This window comes from Malaclemys terrapin, chromosome 1 (assembly GCF_027887155.1).
Source record: "Malaclemys terrapin pileata isolate rMalTer1 chromosome 1, rMalTer1.hap1, whole genome shotgun sequence".
Classification (NCBI taxonomy): domain Eukaryota; kingdom Metazoa; phylum Chordata; order Testudines; family Emydidae; genus Malaclemys; species Malaclemys terrapin.
The window spans coordinates 207,597,842-207,623,789 of NC_071505.1; the positions used below are offsets into that span (position 1 = coordinate 207,597,842).

The 25,948-nt window shown below is 39.7% G+C and overlaps 1 protein-coding gene across 1 annotated transcript in view; it reads right to left on the minus strand.

The window, feature by feature from the left end:
* Positions 1 to 25,948, minus strand: part of IL1RAPL1 (interleukin 1 receptor accessory protein like 1) — a 1,145,215-nt gene that overhangs the window by 32,040 nt on the left and 1,087,227 nt on the right. The window contains exons 7-8 of the mRNA XM_054005933.1: positions 9,492 to 9,624; positions 7,144 to 7,289 (exon numbers count right to left, since the gene is read on the minus strand). Of these exons, the coding sequence (XP_053861908.1) occupies positions 7,144 to 7,289; positions 9,492 to 9,624 (279 nt within the window). The remainder of the gene's footprint in view (positions 1 to 7,143; positions 7,290 to 9,491; positions 9,625 to 25,948) is intronic.

The following is a 25,948-nucleotide window of genomic DNA, read 5'->3' on the forward strand; positions in this document are numbered from 1 at the left end:
CTGGCATATGTCATATGGTAATATTGTTGCTGGAGTCCTTGAATGGCAGAAACTGATCCTCTAAGATCAATTGACAAATCCAAATTATCCTTTTATCTATCCACCCTCTCCACATTAATGGCTTCTTGTCAATTGTCAACAATGGGGGTTGCCCCAAAGTAGAGCATCCAAGAGAGAGAAGGGATGGAATTTAATTGTCCTAGCCAAAGGGACCCATGTTTTATAGATAATGCTGTAGGTGACATTTTATGATGAAAATGGCAATATGCTGTATCCAGTATTCCTGCCAATGGGAAGGGATGTAACAACTCTTGTTCCACCAGCAGCCAGGGAGGGATCAGCTTTGTTGTGTTCTGGAGCCATAAGGCTGCCTGCCAGTTGGGGAAATAGAAGCCTCCAGATGTGATTGGGAATTGCAATTTACACAAAGCCAGTCTAGGCCTCCTCATCTCCTCCCCTGCCCCCGAAAAATATTTTAAAAAATTCACTAATTTTTCTAAAATAAAATGGAAGAATAGTAACTGGGAGATTCTCAGGATATACAGTATCCAGGGAAGCACATTCATTTTGTTAATTTTACCTGAAAGGCAATCAGTATGGGGTCTGCCCAAATATCTCACGATCTGGGCTAATATGGACTCTAGATTAATTTTGACCAGATTCTCCACTTCAGTGGGGATGAGGATCACTAAACATTTCAGTCCGTTTGGGTTACCACCTAAAATTCCAAACAAACAAAAAAATGTTTTGAGGGCATGGAAGGGAGTTTGGGAACAGTCTATCGCAGCAGGACTGGCCTGAGATCTCAGTGACTGAAAACACTGTGTGCCAAAGCCATCATACTACTTCGGCTGTGTTTTGTGGTGATGTGCAATGACTCCCAGGTGGCTGCCTCACACTGCTACTCCACCAAAGCTTCTACATCACTCTGGCCAAAAGGCATCTAAACAAATGATTCCTGATTTTTGAGAAACCCTCACTTATGTGATTTTGAAATACTGTTTTTGGTCTACTTAGGGTGATCCTGGCCTGAAACCTTGTGATCCCAGTTTGCGGCCTTTGTGCAGGATGAAAATTGCCTCTGAGTTTTGAAGGGAAGATAAATTTTAAGGGCCTTTCTAATATCAAAGGGAATGAAGGATTTCCTCCTTGGGCAATGGATGAGACAGATGTCTGGAAGAGCTGTATTCTAATAAAGGTGAAAAGCACTAGTGAGAAAAGTGCTGTAGAGCAAGTCTGATGGAGCATCTGGTGCTGGTGAAAATATAAGAGGAATTTTAAAAAGGCAGGTAATTTACCCATTTGCTGAGTGAAGCTCGCAAGCACAAACCTTGAAGGAATTAAAATCTCTACCCAACAGTGTGAAGTGGTTTGAAGAGAATACAAAATAAGGACAAATACTCTTATTCTCTAGGAGGAAGAGAGAATTTTTATCTTCTACAGGACCTTTTCTATCTTCTCCATAGGGTGGTCCAAAAGGGCCTCCATTTCTCTTATGGTTTGATTTTCAGAGGGGCTGAGCATCTACAGCTTCCAATGACTTTAATCCTGTCATTAGTGGCTAGCTCCCTATGGATGCAATACTCAGAGATACGTCCATGAGAGGTCTCATTCATTAGCCTGGAGGAAATGCAAGGATGTGCCCACATTAAGCTTCTGTTTTCCTTCTGACTTCCTCATGGAGCCCATTTAATTTTGAGCAACTTCTGCAAGTACCTTACTTTTGCAAATAACCCATTGACACAACTAAGATTGACTGAGCTGAGTAGAATCAGAGTGGAGCAATGGCTCCTGGGAAAGGAGAAAATGACTAAAATATTTGAATTCATGTCTCTGACCTCCAGATTTTCTCCTTGGAGGTACATATTTTCTCATTCTATGTAAATATCATCTGGTTCTGATGCCTGATCATATGGGTTGACCTTAATGAGCTCTTGTTTTGTTTTCACCACCAAAGACAACCACTGAAATATCTGTGATGACATTCCAATGACTTTCTTTGTGTTCTACAGTGAAGGAGCTCAGAGGAGCCAGCCTACATAAAGAATTAATGAAACTCCCTCCCACACTGCTGCACTCATAGTGACCAGCACTTAGGTGAATGTTCTTGGGAGTGAAGCTAGTTGAAAGGGCACGGCAGTGAACTGAAAATGATTCTGATGGATATAGATTTCAGCGAGCTAGTAGGATTTGGAGATAAAACTGATTGAGATTGAGATTGGTCGATGCTAAATTATCTCTCAGGTCCACTGGTCTCAATTTTTTTTCTCTTATCAACATCAGTATAACGTCCAGAGTTTGAACAAACAACTGATCCTTTTTAACCGGGAATATCTTATTTGAAATATGCCTGCTTAAGGGTGATGCAACATTACTCTTCTGGCTAAGATAAGACTGCCTGTATTTTACCTGGGAGCTTTATTTAACGTTGATCTGTGTTATTTGACATTGAAGGCCAGATGATATGTGAATTGATTTTTCTGACCTATGTTGGAAAAGCATTACATACCTTATCCACCTAATTTACTGCCATCCAGGCTAAGGCTGATCTGGAGATATTAGGACAGCAGAATTGCATGACTGAGAGCTGGTAGACTTGATGCATGGCTGTCTCAGTGGGTGTCATGTGCAAGTGAGATATTCCCTTCAGGGCTGAAGAAATGAACTTCATGTACAATATGACTCCTGAATTTACTTTTGAAGTTCAGTACAAGAAAGCTGATCTTTCTGTTGATCTAGCCAGAGTCCTTTACCATCTGTATTTTCTCAGCAAGAGAACAATGCTCTGTGGATGGATGAATGAATTAGGAGTACGATGTGTAGAAAACATGAGATCCTTTCTCCAGCCTTTAGATATTAGCTGGCCCTTCTCAAGCTTCATCATTATGAAGGCGGGTGGTACTGATACTACAGAGGTCAGCAGAATATATTATACAGAGCAACAACTACTTTTTCTCTTCTTCAAATTTTCCCATTGGAAAAGTCAGTCAAAAATTGATCTTTTCCTTCTGAAAATTCGGATTTTGACAAAACTACATTTTCCAATGGGAAAATCTTTCATTTGAAATGTTTTGACCAGCACACTAGTTATGACAGGTAAGTAAACAAACAAAGCATACTGGTGTAACTGCTACTGTGGAGCAAGACGCAAGAATGCAGTGGGGACAGTGGGCCAAGAAGATATGCATACAAGCTGCAAAAAAGACATTGGCTATGATTTGCTATAATAAAGGGGAAAATAGCAGAGCCCTGTGTCTGCCCCACTGGTAGATGAACCACAGAAAATGTTATGTTCGTTTATATATTTTGCTTCTTAATCATATAAAATAAAAATGTATGACATGGTGAAACATTTGATCACTTTCTCTATGGTGTTTTGTCTGCTAAAATGCACAGCCAAAGTTTTTCCACAAGTTAATGTGCAATTAAAGGCTATTTTGTAATTCCAAGTTACCATGTAATTAAACATCACTGTGGAAGATTTGCTCTATGACAAAAGAGAGTCTCACTTTTCAGGAGATACCATTATTCAAAGATATTCTCTTTCTCTCGTCTTACATTATACCCCTCTACCTCGATATAACGCTGTCATCGGGAGCCAAAAAATCTTACTGCGTAATAGGTAAAACAGCGTTATATCGAACTTGCTTTGATCCACCAGAGTGCGCAGCCCTGTCCCTCCCCGCCTCCGGAGCACTGCTTTACCACATTATATCCGAATTTGTGTTATATCGGGTCACGTTATATCAAGGTAGCGGTGTATTACTTATTATATTGGTAAACTGTGGGCCTGTTTCCTTGAATTTAAACCCCACAGAAATATAATACTGCAGTGCATGATTCACACATTATATATTATAAAACGGTCTACCATTAATTAGCTTGTGCTTGGTTGTCTATCAAAATCTATTTCTGGAGGGTTCCAAAATCTAGTTGAGGATGTACCAGATTTACAAATGATAAATGATAGCCACCACTGATAACTTAACAAAATCAAGAAGCAGTATCCAAGAAGCATAATTCTTTTCTCTTGGATAAAAGGAAAATAACTTGATCTGAACAATGGTGAAGTAAAGAGATTATGTCTAGCAGAAAGCAGAGGAAACCATGTCTCCTATGGTTCTCCTCCCATCCTTTCCTCTACTGATTCTCTTTGTTAACTTGGGCAAGACATTTAGGCCCAGATTTTTCAAGGTATTGAGAGACTGCTGCACTCAGCATTATAATGTCTAACTGATCCCTAATTCCAAAGTGTCTAAATTCCTTCTGAAAATGAGATTTAGGCCCCCAAATCACCTTAAGCATCGTAATGCTGAGTGCAACTCTTAAATACCTTGAAAAATCTGGGCTTTAATCTCTCTGTAACTCAGTTTTCCCATGTTAAATGGGTACACTACCATCTTCACAGGGACTCTCGTGCTTCACACTTGATTGATGTTTGTAGAGCACTTTGTGGTCCATAGATGATGCTGATATTATTATGAGTAATAATACTTGACTCATATGTAGTATAGCACTTTATATTTTAAAAACACTGAACAAACACTTTCAAGTATCTTTGTGATGTAGGTAAGTAATATTATCACATTTTGCAAATAGGAAAACTGACACACAGAGGTTAAGTAACTTGATCAAGGGCACACAGTGAATGGCAGAGAGAGAGAGAGTTTTGAGATCCCATCCCTGAGCTCAGTTATTCTTACCGTGATCTATCTAAATGGACTCTGGTTGTATTGCACCCTATTTGCAGAGTAATTTTACCATTTTCAAAGTCTCAGAGCACTTAGTGATCTTAACCTCATGAGATCAGCCTTCACTGAGTGAAAGTTGTTTAGAATTAAACATCCCTAATGATAATATATTACAGAAAACGTTTATAGTTAGTTACACCAGAGGGGTAGGTGTTTTAAATCAATGATTACTTTGAGTTGATACAACTGGAAAAGGTCTTTATTTAACAACAAGGCTTTTCATTTTTACTTTCTTTTTGAACAGTGATATTGCATTGTATATAGAGTTTATGAAGTTTTAATCCATTGTTTATGTATCTAATAAGCATTCCAGATGCAGCATTTTTACTTGTTTAAAAAGCAAGTTGCAAAACAAAAAAATGTCAGCAATTAAAACTTAAACTTGTAGTACAGCTCTAGATGTCTTTTAATGTTGGGAAGCAAATTTCCCTAATTTATTGCTAGTTACCGATTGCACCAAATAATCAGAAATTAATAAATACACATTCCTAGCAGAGACTAAATGTGGGTCTAAACAAGGAACCTAAAACAGAATGTTGTCATGGTGATTTGCAGAAAACTAAGCAAGCTGTGCAAAGCTAGGAGACCTGAGAGACTAGTTAGAATTTTTATCTGTCACGGTTAATTTCTCATTTTACTGAAACAGTTGTCAAAGTGCAATGTATGTAGAATGCTCATGATAGTACCTTTTGCATTTTACAGACCCACTGGGGTCACTTTTCAAATGAATATTTCAGATTCAGAGTTATTTTTTAAAAAGTATGCTATTTCTAACCTTTTGCTCATTGTGATGATGATTTAATTTTCTGAATATTTCTTCATATGCATGTCATCACGAGGCTACATGCTATGGTGTGTTTGCTATACTGACAGCTCCATGAAGGGAAACAGGAGGAACAGAGTGAATTTGCAAAGTTTAGGTCATGCATATTGCCAGATTAAAAGGCTGGCAGCGGCAAAGCTCCTACGCGGGTAGGTTCTATGTAGTGTCATAGTTTTACTGCTATTGCTGATACGGAAAAGTAACAGAAGGGGAGATGATAATAAAAAGATCTATTAAATATCAATCAACTATTGTTTTTAAACTCACCAAAACTTTGAAATTATTTATTCTAAAAGATCCACATATTAATTTTCCTATTAAATGATAACCTTATGGGATTTTATAGTGTTTACTGAATTGACCTCATGACATGGGTTCAAATACCTCTGAATAGACCCCTGCCTACCTGCTGGTCTATTAATAAGCTTCAAAGACGGACTAGCTGGTTTAGACTAATTTCCCAACTCAATATTTGCAAGAATAAATGGCTAAGCACTAATTGTATAAATGCCAAGCCAAACAGATCATTTGATTATTTCTATATTCTTATATCTTATGAGATAAGTGCTATACCTTAGTTCAGTAGAATAACCATAAAGCATTATTGTACTATTATTTTGGAGTGGGTGGGAAAGAAACTTAAGGTATTATTATTTATGATAGTTTCCCTTGTGGTCCCATTTTGGATTTATCCAAATTTACCAAAACTAAAGAAGTGACTGCTGCCTTAATGTAAACAGACACCTGAGAAACACAGTAAGAAACTGGCCCTTTAATAAAGAGGTTAAAAATAAGCACAATAAAAAAATTGACATTGGTCCTGATCTTTCATTTCTTATTCAAGCCAATGGGATTTTGTTGGAGTATGGAGAGCATCAGGCATAGCACGGGTCAAAGTGGAATCCATTCTAGGAGATAAAGTGTGCAAGTGGATTGAGAGTCTTGTTTAGCAAGGTGCTTTCTGTCTCATCCTAATGATCTCAGTGGGAGACTACTGTGGCCATTAGTTAGGCTCAAAGCACCTGATATCAGTGGACAGTGAAAACAGGGAGACCTTTAGAAGTTTGTCTCTCAATACTCCCTCTCAGGGACCTTTGGATTAAATACATTAGAACTAAAATCTCTGCAAAATGGGGTGACTCAGAAAAGGCAGTAACTTTCCTAGTGGGATTTTTATGTACATTTTTCAACAGGAATCTATTAACTATAACTTTTGGGCTTATATATATATATTTTTTTTTTTACAGAAAATGATTGAAGTTATATTACCCATTTCCTGCCCTACTAAACTTTTATCAGTTTCCACACCCGTGAGCTGTTAAATGTATGTTGTATACAGTCATTATTAAAAAGTGTTATTTTATTATATTTCTTGTGGTGACAACCATAGTTAACAGTGTGCTTCCCTGGTTTATTTCATAGACCTTCACAGATGCAGGGAAGCAAACAATCAGCCTTTGCGTTTCAATATCTTAGGCTGATAAAGCTAAGGGAAGTCTCTGAAGAAAAGTTTACAAATGCAACATCATTACAATGTATAGTAGCTATGTTAAAAAGTCATATATTTACCTCTCTTATGTAGAAGAATGCTGGCATGTCTGCGTCCATTTCCATTTTCAACATAACATGAGTAATTTCCTAGGTCCCCTTCTTCCACCGAGTCGAGAATTAATGAGATGGAAACTTCCTGTTCTCCAAGATGTTCCTTAATAACTCTACAAAAATGAAATAATTCAGACATAAGAGCCTGATTGTACCATGTCAGAGCATTAGATAATCATGATATAATGTTACTCACAATTCGCAGCACTCTGCATCAAACCATAGCCAAATTTGAAGCCAATCTTAATTAGATTATATTATGCTCTTTTCTTCCTCATGCCTAATGAGGAGGTTTGGCTTTGTAGATGTTAATGAGAGCTGCAGTTAATTGTCTTCCTTAAGCAGCATGATGCACACACTGATAATATATTGAGGGCTGGGAAGGAGACCTTGATGAGAAGTTCACATGCTGCTTAAAAGTAGGATATGATCTCTTGAAATTATGGGATATGGCGGAGGTCTGGAGAGGTTCCAAATAGTTAATTCCAGCTCGAGGGTGCTACTATCTGTATGGTCCAAGCTTTGTTTTTGTCCAAAGGCAATTTTCTGAGATGCTTTGACATTTCTATAGGAAGCAGCATGGCCATTTTTATAGTAAGAAAAATCATTACTTCATCTTTATTTTATTAAGTAGTTATAAACCAGCAGTGAAAGCTGGAACAGTTAATGTTCCCTCGCCTAATACCATTTCAAGTGGATGTTAAAAGCAAGCACCTCCTGAGTAAAAACCTCTTTGGATACCACCTGTATTCCCTTTCTACCCACTGCCCCTCACTAGTCCCAGCATTGGTTTTAAAAAAACAACCAAGCAAACAGGAAATTGCTTCAAACTCTCATCACCCACACTATTCACATGCCTAAAGAAAATGGAAAACACTCTTCAGGGTCCTCCCTGAACAAACACAGAACCAAGCCAGTTGTGAAGAGGGTTATTACTTCTTGAAATTTTTTAAAGCCCTAAGTCTCTGGATGACAGGCTGTAGGAGAGCTTTAAATAAGAAATACAGCATAGCACAATTCTATGTAATCTGGTGTATTGGACTTGAACTCTGTGGAATAAAATTAGAGTACACTCAAGTGAGATATTCCTGCCTCCACCTTTCCATCACTTGGGGGAGGTGGAACATGACTCAAATAACCTTGAATGTTTACATGGCATTATTGGTTTTGATAAACAGTTTCCTCTGTTACTTTAGTTTGTCTGAAGATATTCAAGATGAATTTGAGAGTCAGACCAGATTAACAAGGCAATGGAGTAGCAAACCATTTAGTAAGAAATTAAATTTAAATATGCTAACTTTAGTCTGTCGTAAGTATTCATTGTGGATAACGTACATATAATCTAAACTGCATATGTAATTCATTAAGAAGTCTTTGCTGTCATTTTATACTAGTAACTATCTATATTTTAAACACACACACACACACACACACACACACACACACACACAATTATGCATTCACACACAGAGTACTGGTTTATATACTGTGTGGAAAAAGGTTCTTTTCAGACCCATGTAGATACTTTAGAATCATATTGTACATCAGCTGTTGTACATGATTTTTTAGGGTATGTCAACCAGAGCATTCCTAATGAATAGATAATGTCAGATTGAGGCAGCACTTTTAGAAGCAACACCAGAATATGATATTCCTCCCCAGCCGCACAGTACATAAGTATTCAGCAGGTAGAAGTAGACCATATGAAAGAAAACTATGGGCACTGGGAGACAAGCAACGTTCTTGAGGTCTAGTTCTTCTATAATAATTGAATGTAATTCCTTTCACATATAACAGGAACAATAATATTTAGAAACAAAGGCCAGCTTTTGACACTGACAACATTTTATGCTCCATGGCTTTAAAAATGTATTTATTTGTGAGCCCTGTTTCTTGACATATTTATTTCCCTTGACATCTTCTCAGTAACCTTTCAGTGTTCAATACTGCAATGTTTTCTGTTACTTGATGAAGCCAATGTATGGATTATAATCTGTTACATCACTGCATTCCTGTGTCATTTATTCTGATTTTATGGTGCTAAAACTGAGATGAGAATCCTGCCAGTGCCTCCACTTTCTCTGTTCCCCCTTTCCAAATGTAATCTACTCCACAGATTCACGCTGGTATAATACCACTGAAGTCAATGGAGTTACACTGACATGAAACAGGTATAACAGAAGAGATCAGGCCCATAGCCTTTTCATACTCATGTTAGTAATAAAATCTATTCCTTCCTTTTACACAGTACTATTCACTATAAACACAAATACAGTATTAATTTTGATTGAGAGAACAAAAATGTTGCTTTTTACCTAATATCGCTTTCCCAGACCCGATTTTCATCCAAATCTTCAATAAACTTCTCTCCTTTCATCCAGTAAATTAAAGGACTCACGTCTCCACTGTATCCAAAGAAAGCTCGGCAGGTTAGGTTCGCAGAATTGCCTGTCACAGAGAATTAAAGAGAATATGTTATTTCAAAATTTGAAAAAAATATTTAATTTTTGGATCAGCTGCTAGAAACCTTTGAACTTTAAATCAATGATTTTTGCAGCTTGATATAACATATAGTCAGTTGTAGCTTAATTTCCAACCAATGTTTAACACATTCTCTGGAAATAAAAAGAAGAAGCAAATTATATAGAAATAGGGCCCAATCTTGCATTCGTTCACCCAGAGCCGGCTTTAGGAAGTGCAGGGCCCGATTCGAACAGTTTTGACGGGGCCCCGGCAAGGATGACTGAAAAAAGAAAAAACATGTAAAAAAACATCTGGGGCTTGTACTCACCGGGCAGCACTCATATTCTTCGGCGGTTTGTCCTTCACTCGCTTCGGGTCTTTGGTGGCACTGAAGGACCTGCTGCCGAAGTGCTGCCGAAGACCCTGTGTGAGTGAAGGACCCGCCGCTGAAGTGTCGCCGAAGACCCGGAGCGCTGCCGGGTGAGTAAAAATTAAAAAGGAGCCTCTAGCCAGGGAAGGGATTCTCGGCCACTTGCCCCCACCCCGGCAGCCCTGCCACTGGGCGCGGGGCCCTCTTAGGTGCGGGGCCCGATTCGGGGGAATTGGTGGAATTGGCCTAAAGCCGGCCCTGCGTTCACCGAGAGTTTGGGTTTACAAAGAATGCAGGGTCAAGTCCGTAACAACTTGCTAGTGTGCTGATTTGCCTAACACAAAAATAGACTAAACATCTGGGCTACTTCCATGTTTGTCTATTCAAAATAGGTACAGGTTATGAAAAAAATATATTTTTTCAATCAAATCCATATTTGCTTAAGTTTATAGCAGTTACTATAACAGATCCCCATGGCCTCATTGCTATTTCTACTGCCAAGATACAGCCATTAAAAGCAGAGGTGCTTCTTCCCTGTTACGTTAGCCCTGCAGAGAACTGTCAGTAGGCAATCATTATGTGGAAGCCAAAGGTATGACTCACATTCCCGAACCAAGTCACTTCACTGAGTTGTGAATGTCAAGTGTAATGAATAATATATGTGTATACTTATTCCATATTTTGTGAGCCATATTTTAAAATATGAACAGAAATTCACACAAGAAAAATGACATGTGCAATGTTACTAATTGAATGTTACTGCAGGAACCTTAATGTGTACAGTTTCTGACTTGGTTTGATTTGATTGTGCAACCTTAACATTGCATTAATTCAGTTTGTTTTAATTTTGCACACAGAAAAAGTGATACTTGACATATACTGTTCATGTGACCGTGACTAATTGATAACGCTAGCTAGAGTTAGACATACTTCACAAAGGTACACTGTTCATTGTCCCCATTCACCTTGGTCTTAGCCTGTATCAACTCTTCTGAACGATTGTGGGCTCTTTTCCCTGGTAGTGACTATTTATCTAGAATTATGTGGTGGTTTCCGGAGTAAGGGCCTGTTCTTTCTTGCATGAGGAGAGTATTATTGCTGATTCTCTGGGACTGTCCCTAAATCAAGATCACCAAACTTATCTTCGATCTACGTTTTCAATTTTTAGTCTTCAGTCTCTAAAGACCAGCAGACTAACCACAATGTCTGTAACAGTTACAAATAGAGATGAAATCAATGGGCCTACTTGCAGAGTAAGGTATTACTCAACGTGAGTTGGTGAAGAGGATCTGGTTCTTAGAGAACACATGAAATGAATCAACATTTGCACAACTTATTTCCATTTGGAAACAACTGCAGGATACAGTTGCAATGCTTTTGGGGGGCATCCAGGATTATGTATCACCTTGTTACCCCACTGCCTCAGTGAGAGAGATTTGCTGGTATTAAACTGGGTATCAGCTACCTGTCACTCCAGTCTGTTAGCCACCCAGACAATCTTCTCAGAAGTTTTTCTAACCTGTACTTTAGCTTGCAGGTTAACTTTAGATGCACCCAAATCCCCAGGCCTCCTTGAAGTTGCAATCCCCTGTAATATCATAGAATTTCATCAAATATCAGGGTTGAAAGGGACCTCAGAAAGTCATCTAGTCTAACCCCCTGCTTAAAGCAGGACCAATCCCCTGATAGATTTTTGTCTCAGATCCCTAAGTGGCCTCCTCAAGGATTGAACTCACAACCCTGAGTTTAGCAGGCCAATGCTCAAACCACTGAGCTATCCCTCCAGCCCCTGCCACTAGACACTCACAGAAATTGCCAAGTTTGCTGTCTCTAAAGAGACAGCGTATCCGTCAGCCTGCTTTGCTTAATATTACACCACTGATATGAATGTATAGTAAAAAGGGAATAAGTTTGTTAACTAAGAAGGGAGAGTCTCAGATTCAAGTGAGTATTGTGTAAGAATAATGGAAAAAGCAATGGTTACAAATAAAATAATAGCTAATCATTTTAACAGGCTAAAACCTGTCTAAGATAAGTTTATGACCTAACGCAACCTCTCAGCATGACCAGCCCCATGGGTCAGGATCCAACCTTTATGATTGCAAAAAGCATGGTCCTTTTTGCTTCCTCACTGGTGGATAACAAAGGGGTTCTCTTCCCTTCTTATGGTCTAGCAACCTTTGAAATGATTCCTTTTGAAGTGCACTAGATAAGAGCTTCCTTCCCCATCGCTGGTTCTCCAGGGTGCCATCACCATGCTATTTCCACATCCCCCTATACATTTGTTTTTTCTGTTCACTTTACTAGCAAGTGTAACTCCTATTGAACTTGACTCACAATGCTAAGTTTACATTAGAGGTGGGGAGATAACTATGTTCCCTCCTGTCTGAAAGGAAACCTGTTTCTATCTGTGTTTGGTGTTTAAAGCTCAATATCAGTAAGTATCCATAATTCCTCATAGTAGTTAATACACAGATTTCACAATGATAGCAATGACCAGGGTGTTACTGGCTTTCATTTGATACCTCACACAACATTCTTTATAGGTAAATATCATGACAGCAATGTGTTAGTTGTAGTGAGTTTATCAGGCTTGTTAAGAGTTGCTGACAGAATAGTCAACAACCAATGAGCCTCTGTGTCACAACTGTATGATAGCCAGATAGATAATTATTTAATAAGAGTCTTATTTATCGGAATTTATTTGCAGTTTTCAAGGAAAACATCTGGCTTCCACCCCTGCTGACCTATTCACAGACCTACAAGTCATAAAACCTTGCAATCAATGTTTACATTTTTAAAGGCAAGAGTCACTTATTACCTTCTTTCAGCTGTTTGGCAAGTGGATTATCATTGGTCATCCTGTGAAAGCTTACCTTCACTCAGTGCAAGGTAGCAACAGCATGCATCACAGACCACACACTCCTAAGCATACTCAAAGAAATTCCCTGACACATGCTAAAAATTGTATTGCTAAAAATGGCTATCAAGATGGCATGAGTGTCCAAATAGTTGGCACAGGGAAGAGGAGATGGTTAATCTAATAACCAGAAAGCAAGATATGGAATTCCTGAATAATGAAGCAATTTTGGTCATCTCAGGATGACCCCATGGAACACAGCTCTGCAGCAGGCAGGGGGTTCAGATTTTCCAAATCCTGAAATAATTTGAGTGGAATGAGTTGAGAGTTGAATTAGAAGCTCAGCTAACGTGAGTCAAAGACAGAGTACAACTTGGTAAGCTTTCAGGCTATATCTTTGTAACAAACTTTCTTGATGAGTTTAGGCATCGCACGTAGTTTCTCACAGCAATTCTGAAGCAGGTTTATACAAATGACCTTTTATTTTCTGCAGGATTCCTCAGCTGTCACATTTCTTGTTCCATGTCATTTACCTAGACTTCGTCTAGTTTTCTAGGAAATAGACTTTTGTTTTCTCTAAGAGTACGTTATGTACCTGATTTCAATTTCCAGGAAATACAAGGTAAAATTAGCTGTTGACTATCAGTCCCAACAGAGGGTCAGAGAGGATCAGCTGCCCCAAAATTGTCCTAGCAGAGCTTTGGCAGGAAGTTTCGGCAAGGGGAAGGACAAAGATGGAGTAAAAGTCCAGGATAATACCTGACAATACAATTATGATAAAAACATTTGTGTGGTAATTGTGACAAGGGAGTGCCTCCTACTCATTCACATACAGCCACTGGGCTTTTATTGCTCTCAAGTGGTAAGAAGGCACCTCAGTTGTTTGTCTAATCCAAAATAAGTTTCCTTTAGCAGATAATAAGTACCACTATGGCATTACCCAACTTTGTCTTAAAAGTGAGAGGGCTACCTATTGAATCACCGTCACTCCAGCACCTTGGGCTTTTCCTGGAGCTTTCCTACCAAGTACAATACCAGTCCAATACTTTTTAGTTTATTAGATCTGATAAGATCACAGCCTGAGGTAGTTTGGCTGCTGGCCAATTTACTCCTGAAGCATCAAGGTTAGGATCCACAGGGGTGCTGAGCTCCTATAGCTAGCAGAAACCTGCTGCACTGATTTTTGTACCATTGGGCTCTAAGCCATTTATTAGTGCACATTAAATAAATATCAACCCACAGACATTAAACAGTGTATTTTGTTAAGAAAAAAATGTGTTAGAAAAGCAAAAGTTTAAAAGACTGAGGCTTTTCCCTGACTAAATTCGGAGGGATTCCCCCCCCCCCCATGCATAAAATATTTAAGTATGCTTTTAGACACAGAATTTAAAGTTCCTATTCAACTTGATATATTTACATATGGAAAATAAATGAGGAAGGATGTACTGTCCCTTAGTAATACTGTGCAGATTACTGCTGTTGAACAAGGGCCATTAATATATCAGATGTTCAGCTGTAAATTCATCTATTCTTGAATAGCTTCAAAATAAACCCATTGGAAAGGTGATTAGCAGATCACTAGGAAGAATTCTTGTGACCAGTTACCACTGCTAAAGACCTTGCTTATTCCTTTGCTCTAACAGCTAATTAGAAGGGGTGGGAAGCTGACAGGTGGACAATTTCACTGAGGGGTCCTTGACTCTCATATAGTCTATTTCCCTCCCTTTGCTCTGCCAGAATCTGAATTTCATAGGGGTGGACATACTATAAAATTGGTGACAGTTGGGGGATGGAGTGGGGATCCTCCAACCTCAATAAGGGGGACATCAAGAGGATAGTAAACAATGGTGTAAGGATATATCTCACCCATTGCCCTCCATGGTTGCTCCTTTATCAGATTTAATCATCTTCACTGCATGGTACAGGGCTGTTGGCTTTTTTTCTGTAGGAGTAGGAATTTGGAGAAAGAGGATGGAGAAAAATTTGTCTGGAAGGTAGAAAGGTCTTCATGGATTTTTGGCTTTAATAATTGCTATGTTTTAAAAAAATTTTGAGCATAAATGATTATGAGATGAGCATGTTTGCAAATCTAAGTAAATAAACTAACTCTAGAAGATGCTTTCCCTTTAACCAATGTAGAAAACAACCTCAGAGATGGTAATTCTAGGCCATTCATGGTTACCCTTAAACAATTACTTTTGTAAATGATAATTTTTTAAAGATTTGAACAACTGTAAAACTGGATTAATAACAGTGCACATCTGACAATTAGTGGGCATGTTATGGTTACTCTGAATGCTGCCATCTTTAATTTTCTTGTCAATGCAGGATTATTACTGTTTTACAGTCTATTCTTTTAAAGAGTCGAAATCCATGTTTAAATTTATTAACAAGGGTATCCACCTCTCTCTCTCTCTCTCTCTCTCTCTCTCTCGTATTGCTGCAGCATACCGTGAAATCTCAAGATAATGCTGTCTCCACGTGGGTCCTCAGTAATGGTTTTACTCAAAATGTGAGATGAGAATTATTAAAGTGAGACTGCTACCCGAGCAGCAAATAAACTCTAGAAAGGGCAGACAAAAGAGAAAAAAAAACTGTATTGTTTCACTGGCAAAGAGTGAGGCTGAATGCAGATTAAGTTGAACAAGTGGAACTTTATAAAACCGTTTGCATTTCTCTGTCCATGTGGCCGAGTTTCTTCCAGCCTGACCCCCCGCATTCTCTGCTTCTCTGGTGTCCCATCAATAATAGAGGCATCCAGACAACATGGGCCCTCTGTCTCCAGTTCAAATAATACTGCTACATGAATATGTTGTGCCTTTCAGTACAAGTCTTTGCTTTATGTTCAAATAAGAATAAAATAAAGAAATTTAAGAGATCACCTACAAAGCAGCAAACATCAACTGTATTTGTCTGCTTCATCTTTAGGTCTGAAGATGAATATGTTCTTGCTTGCTTTCTGTAAAATTGCACTAAATGCTTCTTCAGCTTCCTGTGATAAAGATGCAGGTCAGCTCTAACCAATTGGGTTCAGTGTGAGGCATTTTGAAATTGATCAAAAACTTTTTCCGATCTAAAATTGGAACAATCCTTGTTATTCAGCACACTTTCTACCAAGCCAGAATGTGAGGAAGACCCTGCAACAAAATGTATTAATTTCAAATTGGCATCAGCAGAGACAACACTTATTTTAAGTACTATATTTCTCCAATTAGCAATGTTTTGGACATTTGCAAGCTGTTGCTAGAGTAGCTGCTCTCCACTAGAGGACACTGTCTGTCTTTTTAACAACAAAACCTTTTGTTTAAATCAGAAGAAATTGCCCAGAGTATAAGCTCTAATTAAAAACATCAGCATCCAGAGAACCTGCTAGTTGCAATTAGCAACTAGTGAATGTTTTGTGCTTGAGTAAAATGTCATCTTGTACGGGCAGTTTAAATTACATTTGCACCATTAGTCATACATGTTAGAATACAGTGTGATGGCATTCGCATTACCCTTTGATTTGATAGACTGAAGGACAACCACTTCGGTAGGAATTAATGATAATTTGAAGATATCTTCTGAAACTGCAGCTTAACGGAAACCTCAAAGGTGTGTTGCACAGCTGATGTGTTAGACAGCCATAATGATACATCTGAAAAAGTGGGCTTTTCAGCCACGAAAGCTTATGCCCAAATAAATCTGTTAGTCTTTAAGGTGCCACCAGACTCCTCGTTGTTTTTGTGGGTATAGACTAACACTGCTACCCTTGATACTTAATAACGGTGAGGGGCAAAAGAGTGGAAATTCTAAGTGGTGCTGGAATATTAGTGTCTTGTAAATGTATGATGCAACTGGTACAGCACGATACACTGACACAAAGGCAAGCTTTATGTTTATTTCTATAGGTAACACTAGTATATCAAATTATAAAAGTTACTCTGTCAAGGTAGACAGGACCAAAATCTCCTTCTTGCTATTTTTCACTCAAATGCACCAATTCAGATCCCTACCCTGTATTTTTAAAAAATATATACGCTTCCCTGACACTGATAAAATTATCAGCCTTCCAAAATGAGGGCTGCAACACCACTACATTCCCAGATGCTAAGCTCGGTGGCAACTCACAACAAATCTAAGCCACACAGTTTGGACCTGTCTGTCTTGACAAAATCTCTTAGAAGCAGAGCGATACTGCACCGATTTCCAAAGAAGTCTCATATTCCAAGCAGGTTGCCGGACAGGTTGTTTTAAGCTCTGTTGTAAACCATGCCAGCATTTACAGACACGGGATTTAATCATTCCTTCAGAGGAGGACTCTCTGTAGAAATGGTAACTCCTTGCTTGCCTAAACCTACTACTATGCTGCTCTGCAGTTTGCACACATATTTTGTGATCTGCAGCTTCCACCCTTACAAATTGCTAAATATCTTGGTGTTCTCTTCATATGTCAAGTTATATCACACTGTTAAATACTGGCAATTATTATACACTAAGCATAATACTGGGGCCTGGGAACACCTAAATGCCAGTCCTAGTTCTCCAACTGACTTTTGGGAGGTCTTGGGAAGTCACCAGACTATTGTGTCTCAGTTTCCTATATTCAGAAAATGGTATAAAAATATATACTTACCTCTGATGATTAATGAGGTCAACAGACTGAAGATCTAAAGTGTTAGGTATTATGATTAAACACTCATATGCAAGCCTGGCATAAAGTAGCTGGATGCCTTAACACACTCATGGAACAGTACATAGCCTAGGATGTTAAACTCTTGATCCACAGCAGATCTCCAACTAATATCAGTGGGTGATTGGGGTAGAAATGTGACTTTTAAATATTAACAAAAGTTTTAATTACTATTGATTAAGATTGGTTGGAAAATTACATTTTTCCTATGGAAAAAAATTGTTGGAAAACCAATAACTTTAAACCCCCAACTTTCTGTTTTTTTGTTTTTTTTTTTAAATGAAAATGCAACATTTTTCACGGAAAGCAGAAGCTTTTTGGGGGAAAGTAATAATTTAGTTGAAAATACAATTTTCCATGTAAAATAGCTTTGATGGAAAAATGTAGACCACCTCTATATTTATTCAGTACCTTATTGCTACATTCAGCATCATCCAGTCAGCAGATAAATTAGTTGTTAGGACCACTGCTATTTCTCTGCCTTATGTTTTTCTTCCATTCAAATCTTCCTTTCTCAGTTTCTGTTCTGCTTCCCTTTGCGTGTTTCCCCCTTTCATCCAGCTGGTTTTCCTTCCTTTCAGCACCTCTCAACTTCCTCTACCTTGTGACCTTTGCTTCCACCCTGTCCTTGCTCAGCTCATCTACTAAAATAATAAATACTTAATGCTAGCACTTATATTATTACCATATAAACTTCAGTGTTAATATCAGAGTTTGGATACACCAACCAGGCCAGACAAAAACACCATATTTGGCATAGAATGATGATCTATATAACTAACTCTTATTCATCTGGTATGTGGTACTATATGTTAATAGCTTGCATTTACTTCAGTGGGTGGTGCTAAAACTCTTACATTTTGTTATCTGATGTAATAGAGAAGCTTATAATGGGGTGAGTGAGTGATACAATTATTTTCCATTTAACATTTGTGCTAAAATCTTGATTTTTGATGTTTTCATTTATTATGGGCCTATGAACGCAAGGAAAATACCAAATTCAAACTATGATCATTCTATCAAAGATCACCGCAAGGTCTTTTTAAATTAAAATTAAATTAATGGAGATATCCTATCTCCTAGAACTGGAAGGAACTTTGAAAGGTCATTGAGTCCAGCCCCCTGCCTTCACTAGCAAGAACAAGTACTGATTTTGCCCCAGATTCCTAAGTGGCCTCCTCAAGGATTGAACTCACAACCCTAGGTTTAGCAGGCCAATGCTCAAATCACTGAGCTATGCTTCCCTCCCTTTGTTGTAGGATTTCTCATGTTGGAAATACCCTTTGGAGAGTCAGTCTACATTTGGTTAACTCATTCATTATGGTTAAATATCTCTTTAGAACACAGTCAACAGGAGAGAGGGAAAGGAACCAGGAGCTTCCCTGGTATTTATAGGATTGACTACAGTTGTGAGAAGCGAGGGGTGCCTCCTGAAGTGGAAAAGAGATTCAGAGTGTCCAGGGAAAATACCTATGCATTTCTTCAGTGAAGTAGTGTGTTAGCTATGATGTCCCCAATCTGGAGAAACTAAGATCATCAGAGGTCACCAATCCTATTTCACATATTTTAGCCAATATAATTGTAGAAAGTGAGCTAGTGTGCTGCAGGTGACAATGCTGATTGCCAAATCTACCCAAAGAGTGGACTGCTGTCCACTGCTGTCCACTCATACTTAACATGCTGTATAACACCGCACAGTTATTTTATTTTACATTTTCCATGCTAGGGAACTCTCAGAATTCTGTATCATCTTTTTTATGATGGCTATAGCAGGCAGCAAGCCAATTTATTCAGAGCAGAGATACATTACACATCACATTTAGAGGATCTCAAAAAAAGTCAATATTTGCCAAAAAATACTTACCAAATACTATAGTTATTTCTTATTCTCAGTATAGGAAAACGGCAATATGTCAAATGCTATTGTGAGGTGAGTACTGGCTTTTTGGTGATGGCTACTGTTTGCTTCCTGGTGCTATGAGAGACAGGTTTGCCTGATGTGCTAATCAGAAATGTATAATCACTTATGGTGAGAATTCCAGACTGACTATTTCCAGTGGACTAATGAAAACTTTCATAAAACCATTGCTCCTGTAAACTTAACTCTTTTGCTTAGTCTGCTTGCTACCCATCCTTTTTTACAAACAAGTATTAATACGTAAAACGAGGCAAATCAATCAACAAGCCATTACAATACTGGTAGAGTTTTTCTAAATAACCCTTCCAACTGACCTAGAAAAAAGCATGATTTTTGATCCAAAAAATCTATGTTAATATCTCCTTAAATGAGATCTTGAATTTGCAAAAGGCTTTGCCCTAACTGAACACCCTATGACCTGCCTGAGTATTAAAACATTAGGTAACATGTAGCTCTTGTGTACACACACAACATTGACAGGTTCCAGCTATAATGTTTCTGACAACCATCCCTGAGAAGTTTAGACACCATATACAAAATGAATGGTAACAGCTTTATACATCAGCAAGGTAACTGGGTTTTCTTCTCTATTTTAAAACCGTCTTCTCAGTGGAATATTTCCTGTTCCGCAAGGAAATCATTCAAGGGAAAAGTCCAGGGTTAGAGAGATGAGTATTACACTGAGCTTTGCAGGTGCCAAGGCCAGGACTCATTCTAAATTCCCCTCATAGCCTGTTTCATAGCTTGGAGCCCTTCAGAGAGTAAGTTTCCCCCCTGGCGTGAGAGATGCAGAAATGGTACTGTCAGCTGTATCATCGTTGAAGATGGCAAATGTCACAGCAGACTGCAGAAGGGGAAGTGATCTATGAGATTCTTGGCTCAGAATGCCCATATGTCTCTCATATACGAACATTGTCAAACTAACCTTCATTTCACTGGGGTAAGAAAAGCCCTGAACCAATAATCTTGATTTTCCTACCAGCAGGCCTCTCCACTTGTTGACTGAATGTCATGATGATGAATTATCTGGGCAGCCAATAGCTTGCCATCCCTCTCTCCTAGCTCTTCTGAAACAGCTGCTGGAGTGGGAGACAACAAATATTGCACTGGTTAAGCAAGGGCTGTTGCGGGGAGGAAAGAGCCACTCCTGCAGGAGTTAAAATATGCAGGTGATATAGCATCTAGAGCTGTCTCTGGGGGAAAGAGAGAGGCCAGGAGTGGAGAAGACAACAACAGCAGTAGAAGAGAGGAAGATGTGGAAGCATGTGTTGGTTACTGAGATGGAATTTGGGGTTCATTTATTATGAAAAACAATCAAGTTGAGTTCAGGGTCTGTCATTCTATCAAGGGTTTTACCATGCCACCAAATCTTTTCAATGGAATTATTGCCCCTTAATTCACAGTTGCCTATAGTTATAGCATTAGCTAGTAGTTATGTACTTACACCTGAGTTCAAACTTTTATTCTGAAACCTCTTTTTTCAGTTGCTCATACTTTTTTCTCTAACAAATTCACCCTCTAATAAAATTTTCCATGTGAGCTCTCTCTCTTTCTCAGCCAAAATGTTAATTTCTGTCATGAAAGGTCTGACATTTTTAGTTGTAGGTTATGACAAAAATACTCTCTTCACTCAGAATATTTACACTCACAACTCAAAATCATGTATGGGCCTGAATTCCAGCTTTTGCTTGCTTTGTAGCCATATTGACAGTTAAGAGTCTATGTCTGAAGAAAAGGATAACAGTGATTTTTTAAAAATTGGGAGCTTTTAAAATTTGGCCATGTCAGACGTGTTTCTTTTCATTTTCCAGATTAAAAAAAAAACAAACAAACACAAAACATACTGTCTCTGATTCCCCCCGATAATAGAGCTTCTTTGCACCACTCTGGTGGCACAAGCAGTCAGATAGCAAGTTTAAGCAGCATCCTCCAGATTCTCCTTATGTAAGGAACTCTGCAAGTGGCAAAGTGCAAATATGACAGCACTATAGCACTTCCCCTCCTTGCTTCCAGTGCAAGGGGCTGGGGGCAGGCATGGGTGAATGGAATGTTACTATGTTCTGGCAATCCCTGGTTTGGTTCCAGAATGGTTCTCTCCCCCCGGGGCCAGAGGCAGCCTGGTGTAGTTTAAAGAAGCCTTGAACTGGCTCTGGATTGGGAAGCTCTTTGTATGTTTCTACGGTCTTCAGTTATGTTTGATTAAACAAACAAAGAGTAATGTAATTAAATTATTCCAGAGTTAGATGTATTTATCTGAAACATACTAGTAGCTAAAACGACTTGGATTTCTGAAAAATGGCTGTGACCCAACAACAGAGCTACAGACCTGGGCTCAGAATCACGGAGCTACTCGGGCACTGTAATGCTGAGTGTTGCAACCCTAGGCACCCTGCCACCCAATAGAATTCTCAGCCCTGAGTTAGGTTCCCACTCCCCCATACAGTGCATGGGGAGGGTTAGGTGCCTAAGGGATCCTCAGAAGCCAGTAAGCTGAGCAGAGAGCCACCGAAATTAGCCAGGGGTGAAATGCAGAGGAAAGGCTAAGGGTATCTCTACACAACAATTAAATACCCGTGTCTGGCCAAGGTCAGCTGAGACAGCCTCACGTGGTTTGGGCTGCGGGGCTGTAAAATTGCTGTGTAGATGTTCAACTTTGGCTGAAGCCTAAGATCCCATGAGGGGAGGAGGGTCCCAGAGCCTGGGATCCAGCCTGAGCCCAAACATCTACACAGCAATGTTTAGCCCTGCAGCCCGAGTCTTGCAAGCCCAGTCGCAGCCATGCTGTAGGTCTTTCATTCCAGTGTAGATGTACCCTTAGAGGCCAGGTTCACAAAAGTCCTGAGGCATCTAACTCCTATTGATCTGGGCCTTTTGCACTGGACTGACAGGTATTTCCTTCTGTTTGGGATTCTTAGCTGTGAACCCTCACCTGAAGTTAGGTTTATCATGTCTACACAGCAAAAAACAAACAAACAAAAACCACACCACTCACGGCAAGGAGTCTCAAGGTATTTCTACACTGCAATTTAAAACCCATGGCTGGCCCATGTCAGCTGACTTGGGCTCGGGCTCAGGGCCTGATTAATTGCAGTGTTGACATTCAGGTTCAGGACCTTCCACCTTACAGAGTCCTAAAGCCTGGGCTCCAGCTCAAGCCCAAACGTCTACACTGCAATTGAACAACCCCTTAGCCCAAGCCTGGTGAGCCCAAGTCAGCTGACATGAGCCAGCTGTGGGTTTTTAATTGCAGAGTAGACATAACCTCTAAGCCTAGGCCTACTCACTCTACTATGCTAAAAACAGCAGTGTAGACATTCGGGCTCAGGCTGGAGTTTGGGTTTTTCTTACCCCAGTGAAAATCTCAGGCAGGGCTTAAATTCTCAGAGATTTCCCAGAGCCCTCTATGCCCTGCCTCCATTCAGGGCCCTGGGCTTCAGCTGCAGTGCTAGGGATCTCGAGCCTTTACTCCTGTGGAGTGGGCAGGGCTGGCTCCAGGCACCAGCTGAGCAAGCTGGTGCTTAGGGCAGCAGATTGTTGGAGGCGGCATTCCTCCCAATCCTAGGGCAGCACGGCCGCTTTTTTCTTTTGTTCCACTCCGGCTGCCCTGTAGGGGGTGGTGGTGCGGAGAACCAGAGCTCCCTGCAGGGCAGTCCTCTTCCTTCCCTCCCTGCCGACCGAAGCGGAGCCCTCGCGGCAGGAGGCGGCACAGCAGGAGGGGCCGCGTGGCAGTGCCCCTGCTGTATCCCTCTCTCTCTCCTGCCCACTCTTCTCCCTCCCCCCCCCGCCCCCGCCGGTCCCCCTGCGCCCGAACTCCGGCCGCGCGGCAGGGTTTTTTTTTTTGTTTTTTTGTCTTTTGCTTGGGGCGGCCAAAAAGCCAGAGCCGGCCCTGGGAGTGGGGGTTGCTGGCTGAGGCTAAGGGCTTTAGCCCTGTTGCGGGGGGAGGGGGGGCACTGGGACTCAGGACTTTAGCCCTGCAGAAGGCGCTGGGGCTCGGGGCTTCCACCCCGCGGGAGGTGCCAGGGCTTGGGGCCTCACTGCTTCTGCCATGTGGGAGGTGCCGGGGCTCCTGCAGGTTTGAAAATATTTACTGGAGCACCACTGTGGACAGCTCCAGCTGAATTTAAGCCCTGATCCCCGGTATTGTTAACCATGTTGCACTAAGTAGCCACTGGGATTTAATGGAGACACCCCAATCCACCCTTAACTGCAATGATAGTAATTTTGTAATAAATTGCACTAATAATATACTTGCTTCCTTTTTACTCTGATTTCTTTTTTCCTTTGGTGGCTGTAGGAATAATTGATTTAATTTTTTCACCAGAGGAGTGAAAGCTCAGCAAAGAAAAATGTAGGAAGTTTTTCTTAACCCTAATTTTTGTTCTTCCTGAACAGAATGTAGTGGCCTTATCTTGATCTCTAGTGGATGCTAGTCCACCTCACAAAAAATCACTCAACATCAATCACTACGATCAGCTGCAGCACCACTAGATTCCTATAGCCTCACTTTTAGATGCATCTTTGTACTTTTGCTGCACAAGGGTAAATTCAAACGCTATCCTGGATGATGACATATTTTTCTAAAAAATAGTTCACTCTGGGGAGCTGCGGCAGACAGTTTACTGTGTCAGAGCAGTGTTAAACAAGAATATCAACAATCTTTAGGAAGTGTCTTACCATGTCAATTTACATACAGGCCATCAGAGTATATAACCTCCTGTGGCTACCTCTGTCCTTGGCTAATCAACTAATTGATTTCTTCTGAGATCGTATTTAATTAACAATAGCATAAATGCTGGTTTGTACTGTGCCATCATATAACATGTGCTCCTTTGGAAAGAGAGATCTACTATATTTGTATACCTCTATCATTCACTATACATATCAACTGCATACAAAATGCTGAAAATTCCAGGCACATCCAGGTGTTTAGCATGTTGCGTGGCTTAACACGCACATGTACGAGCCTAAAAGTCCAGCTCAATACTTAACGGGCCATTCATTTCCTTACTGTACTTTTCCAGTTTGGACATGCATATCATTGAGCTGGGTATGTCCAAGGGGGTTATTAGACATAGGGGAAATATTTTGAAAAAACAAATTTATGGAGTCAGGCTTCACGCTGTTTATTAATAGTTCTCTCAAAATTGGGACTCTTGGAACCTAGCAAATATTGAATTATTTTCAGCTGACCAATGGGGTAATATAAGAAGTATCTGAAATTGCAACATATAACAAGTAACAAAATCATTACCTGTTCGCCTTCCTTCAGAGATCTGAATTTTTCAGCCCTTGCCAGGTGTAGCACACAGGATGTACCCATAGTCATGTGGCTCCCGTGATGCATCGTGGGAGATGCAATCCAGCCAGGGAGCCCGGACCATTGGGGCAAAGGGGGCATCAGGCACCTGAACGATTATCCCAATGAGATAGTATGGATCACAGGAAAATGCAGTTTACTATTGAACTGATTCAAAACAACACATTTTACTTCAGTTCAATTAACCAAAATATTTGTATGCAGGTCAAGCTGATCTGAAACAAAGTATTTTGGTTTGATTTTTCCCTTGGAAAATCCCTTGATTTCTCTGCAGAAAAAATGAAAAATTTGGCAGCCATGTTTCCTATTGAAATGTCATTTTGACAGAAAATTCCAGACCAGTCTAGTGCTTATGAAAGGTGCTGGATTGACAGTCCTGTGAATTGAATTCTCTTCTTAAACACAAAACAGACATACGACAGAAGTGCCAGCTTTCCCTCACTGCTCAGCAAAAGTAGCAACCTCTAAAGATGAGAGGGTAGTTCAGACTCTGTGTCCATTCAGTCCTTAGCTTTTAACTTAGTCTGCCAAAAAGGATGGCAAGTGTGTGATTTGGAGGCATGTCCACTAGAAACTGCACAGATCTTCATGCAGGTCAATCAACAGATGAGGCAATTGCTAGTTCTTATTTGTTGCATCCTCAGAAATCACTAATGTTGGTTAGCTGATTAATCGTAAATTGGCTAAATCAGGGACTCTCAGGGACCATATTTAATTTTTTTAAAAGTTCATATTAATCAGTGTTGCTAATATTTTGTCATTAACAACTCACTTTTCAGGAGATTGAAAAAATATGGTATATCAAGTAACTTGACTGCATAAAAACTAGATTTGAATACAACTTTATTTCAAACAAACCTGTGTGATTTTTGTTTATTACTTTGATTATACTATTCTGTTTCTGTATTTTTCTGCTTCTTTTACTTGTCTGCATCCTTAAATCTTTCACTTGCTCCCCAAAAGAACAACTAGAAGGGTAAATGTCTAAAATATTTCTTCTCCTTCACTAAGAGAAGTTGGGAAAGAGAAAAAGTTGAGAGGAAGGTGTTAATCTACAGTCATAATAAATGTCAGCATGCCCTGTTTTTTTTTTTTTTTTTTTACAGCCCAGGGAATTATGCACAGACAATATCAAAATTATGCAAGGAAAAATCAAAATGATGGAAAATTAA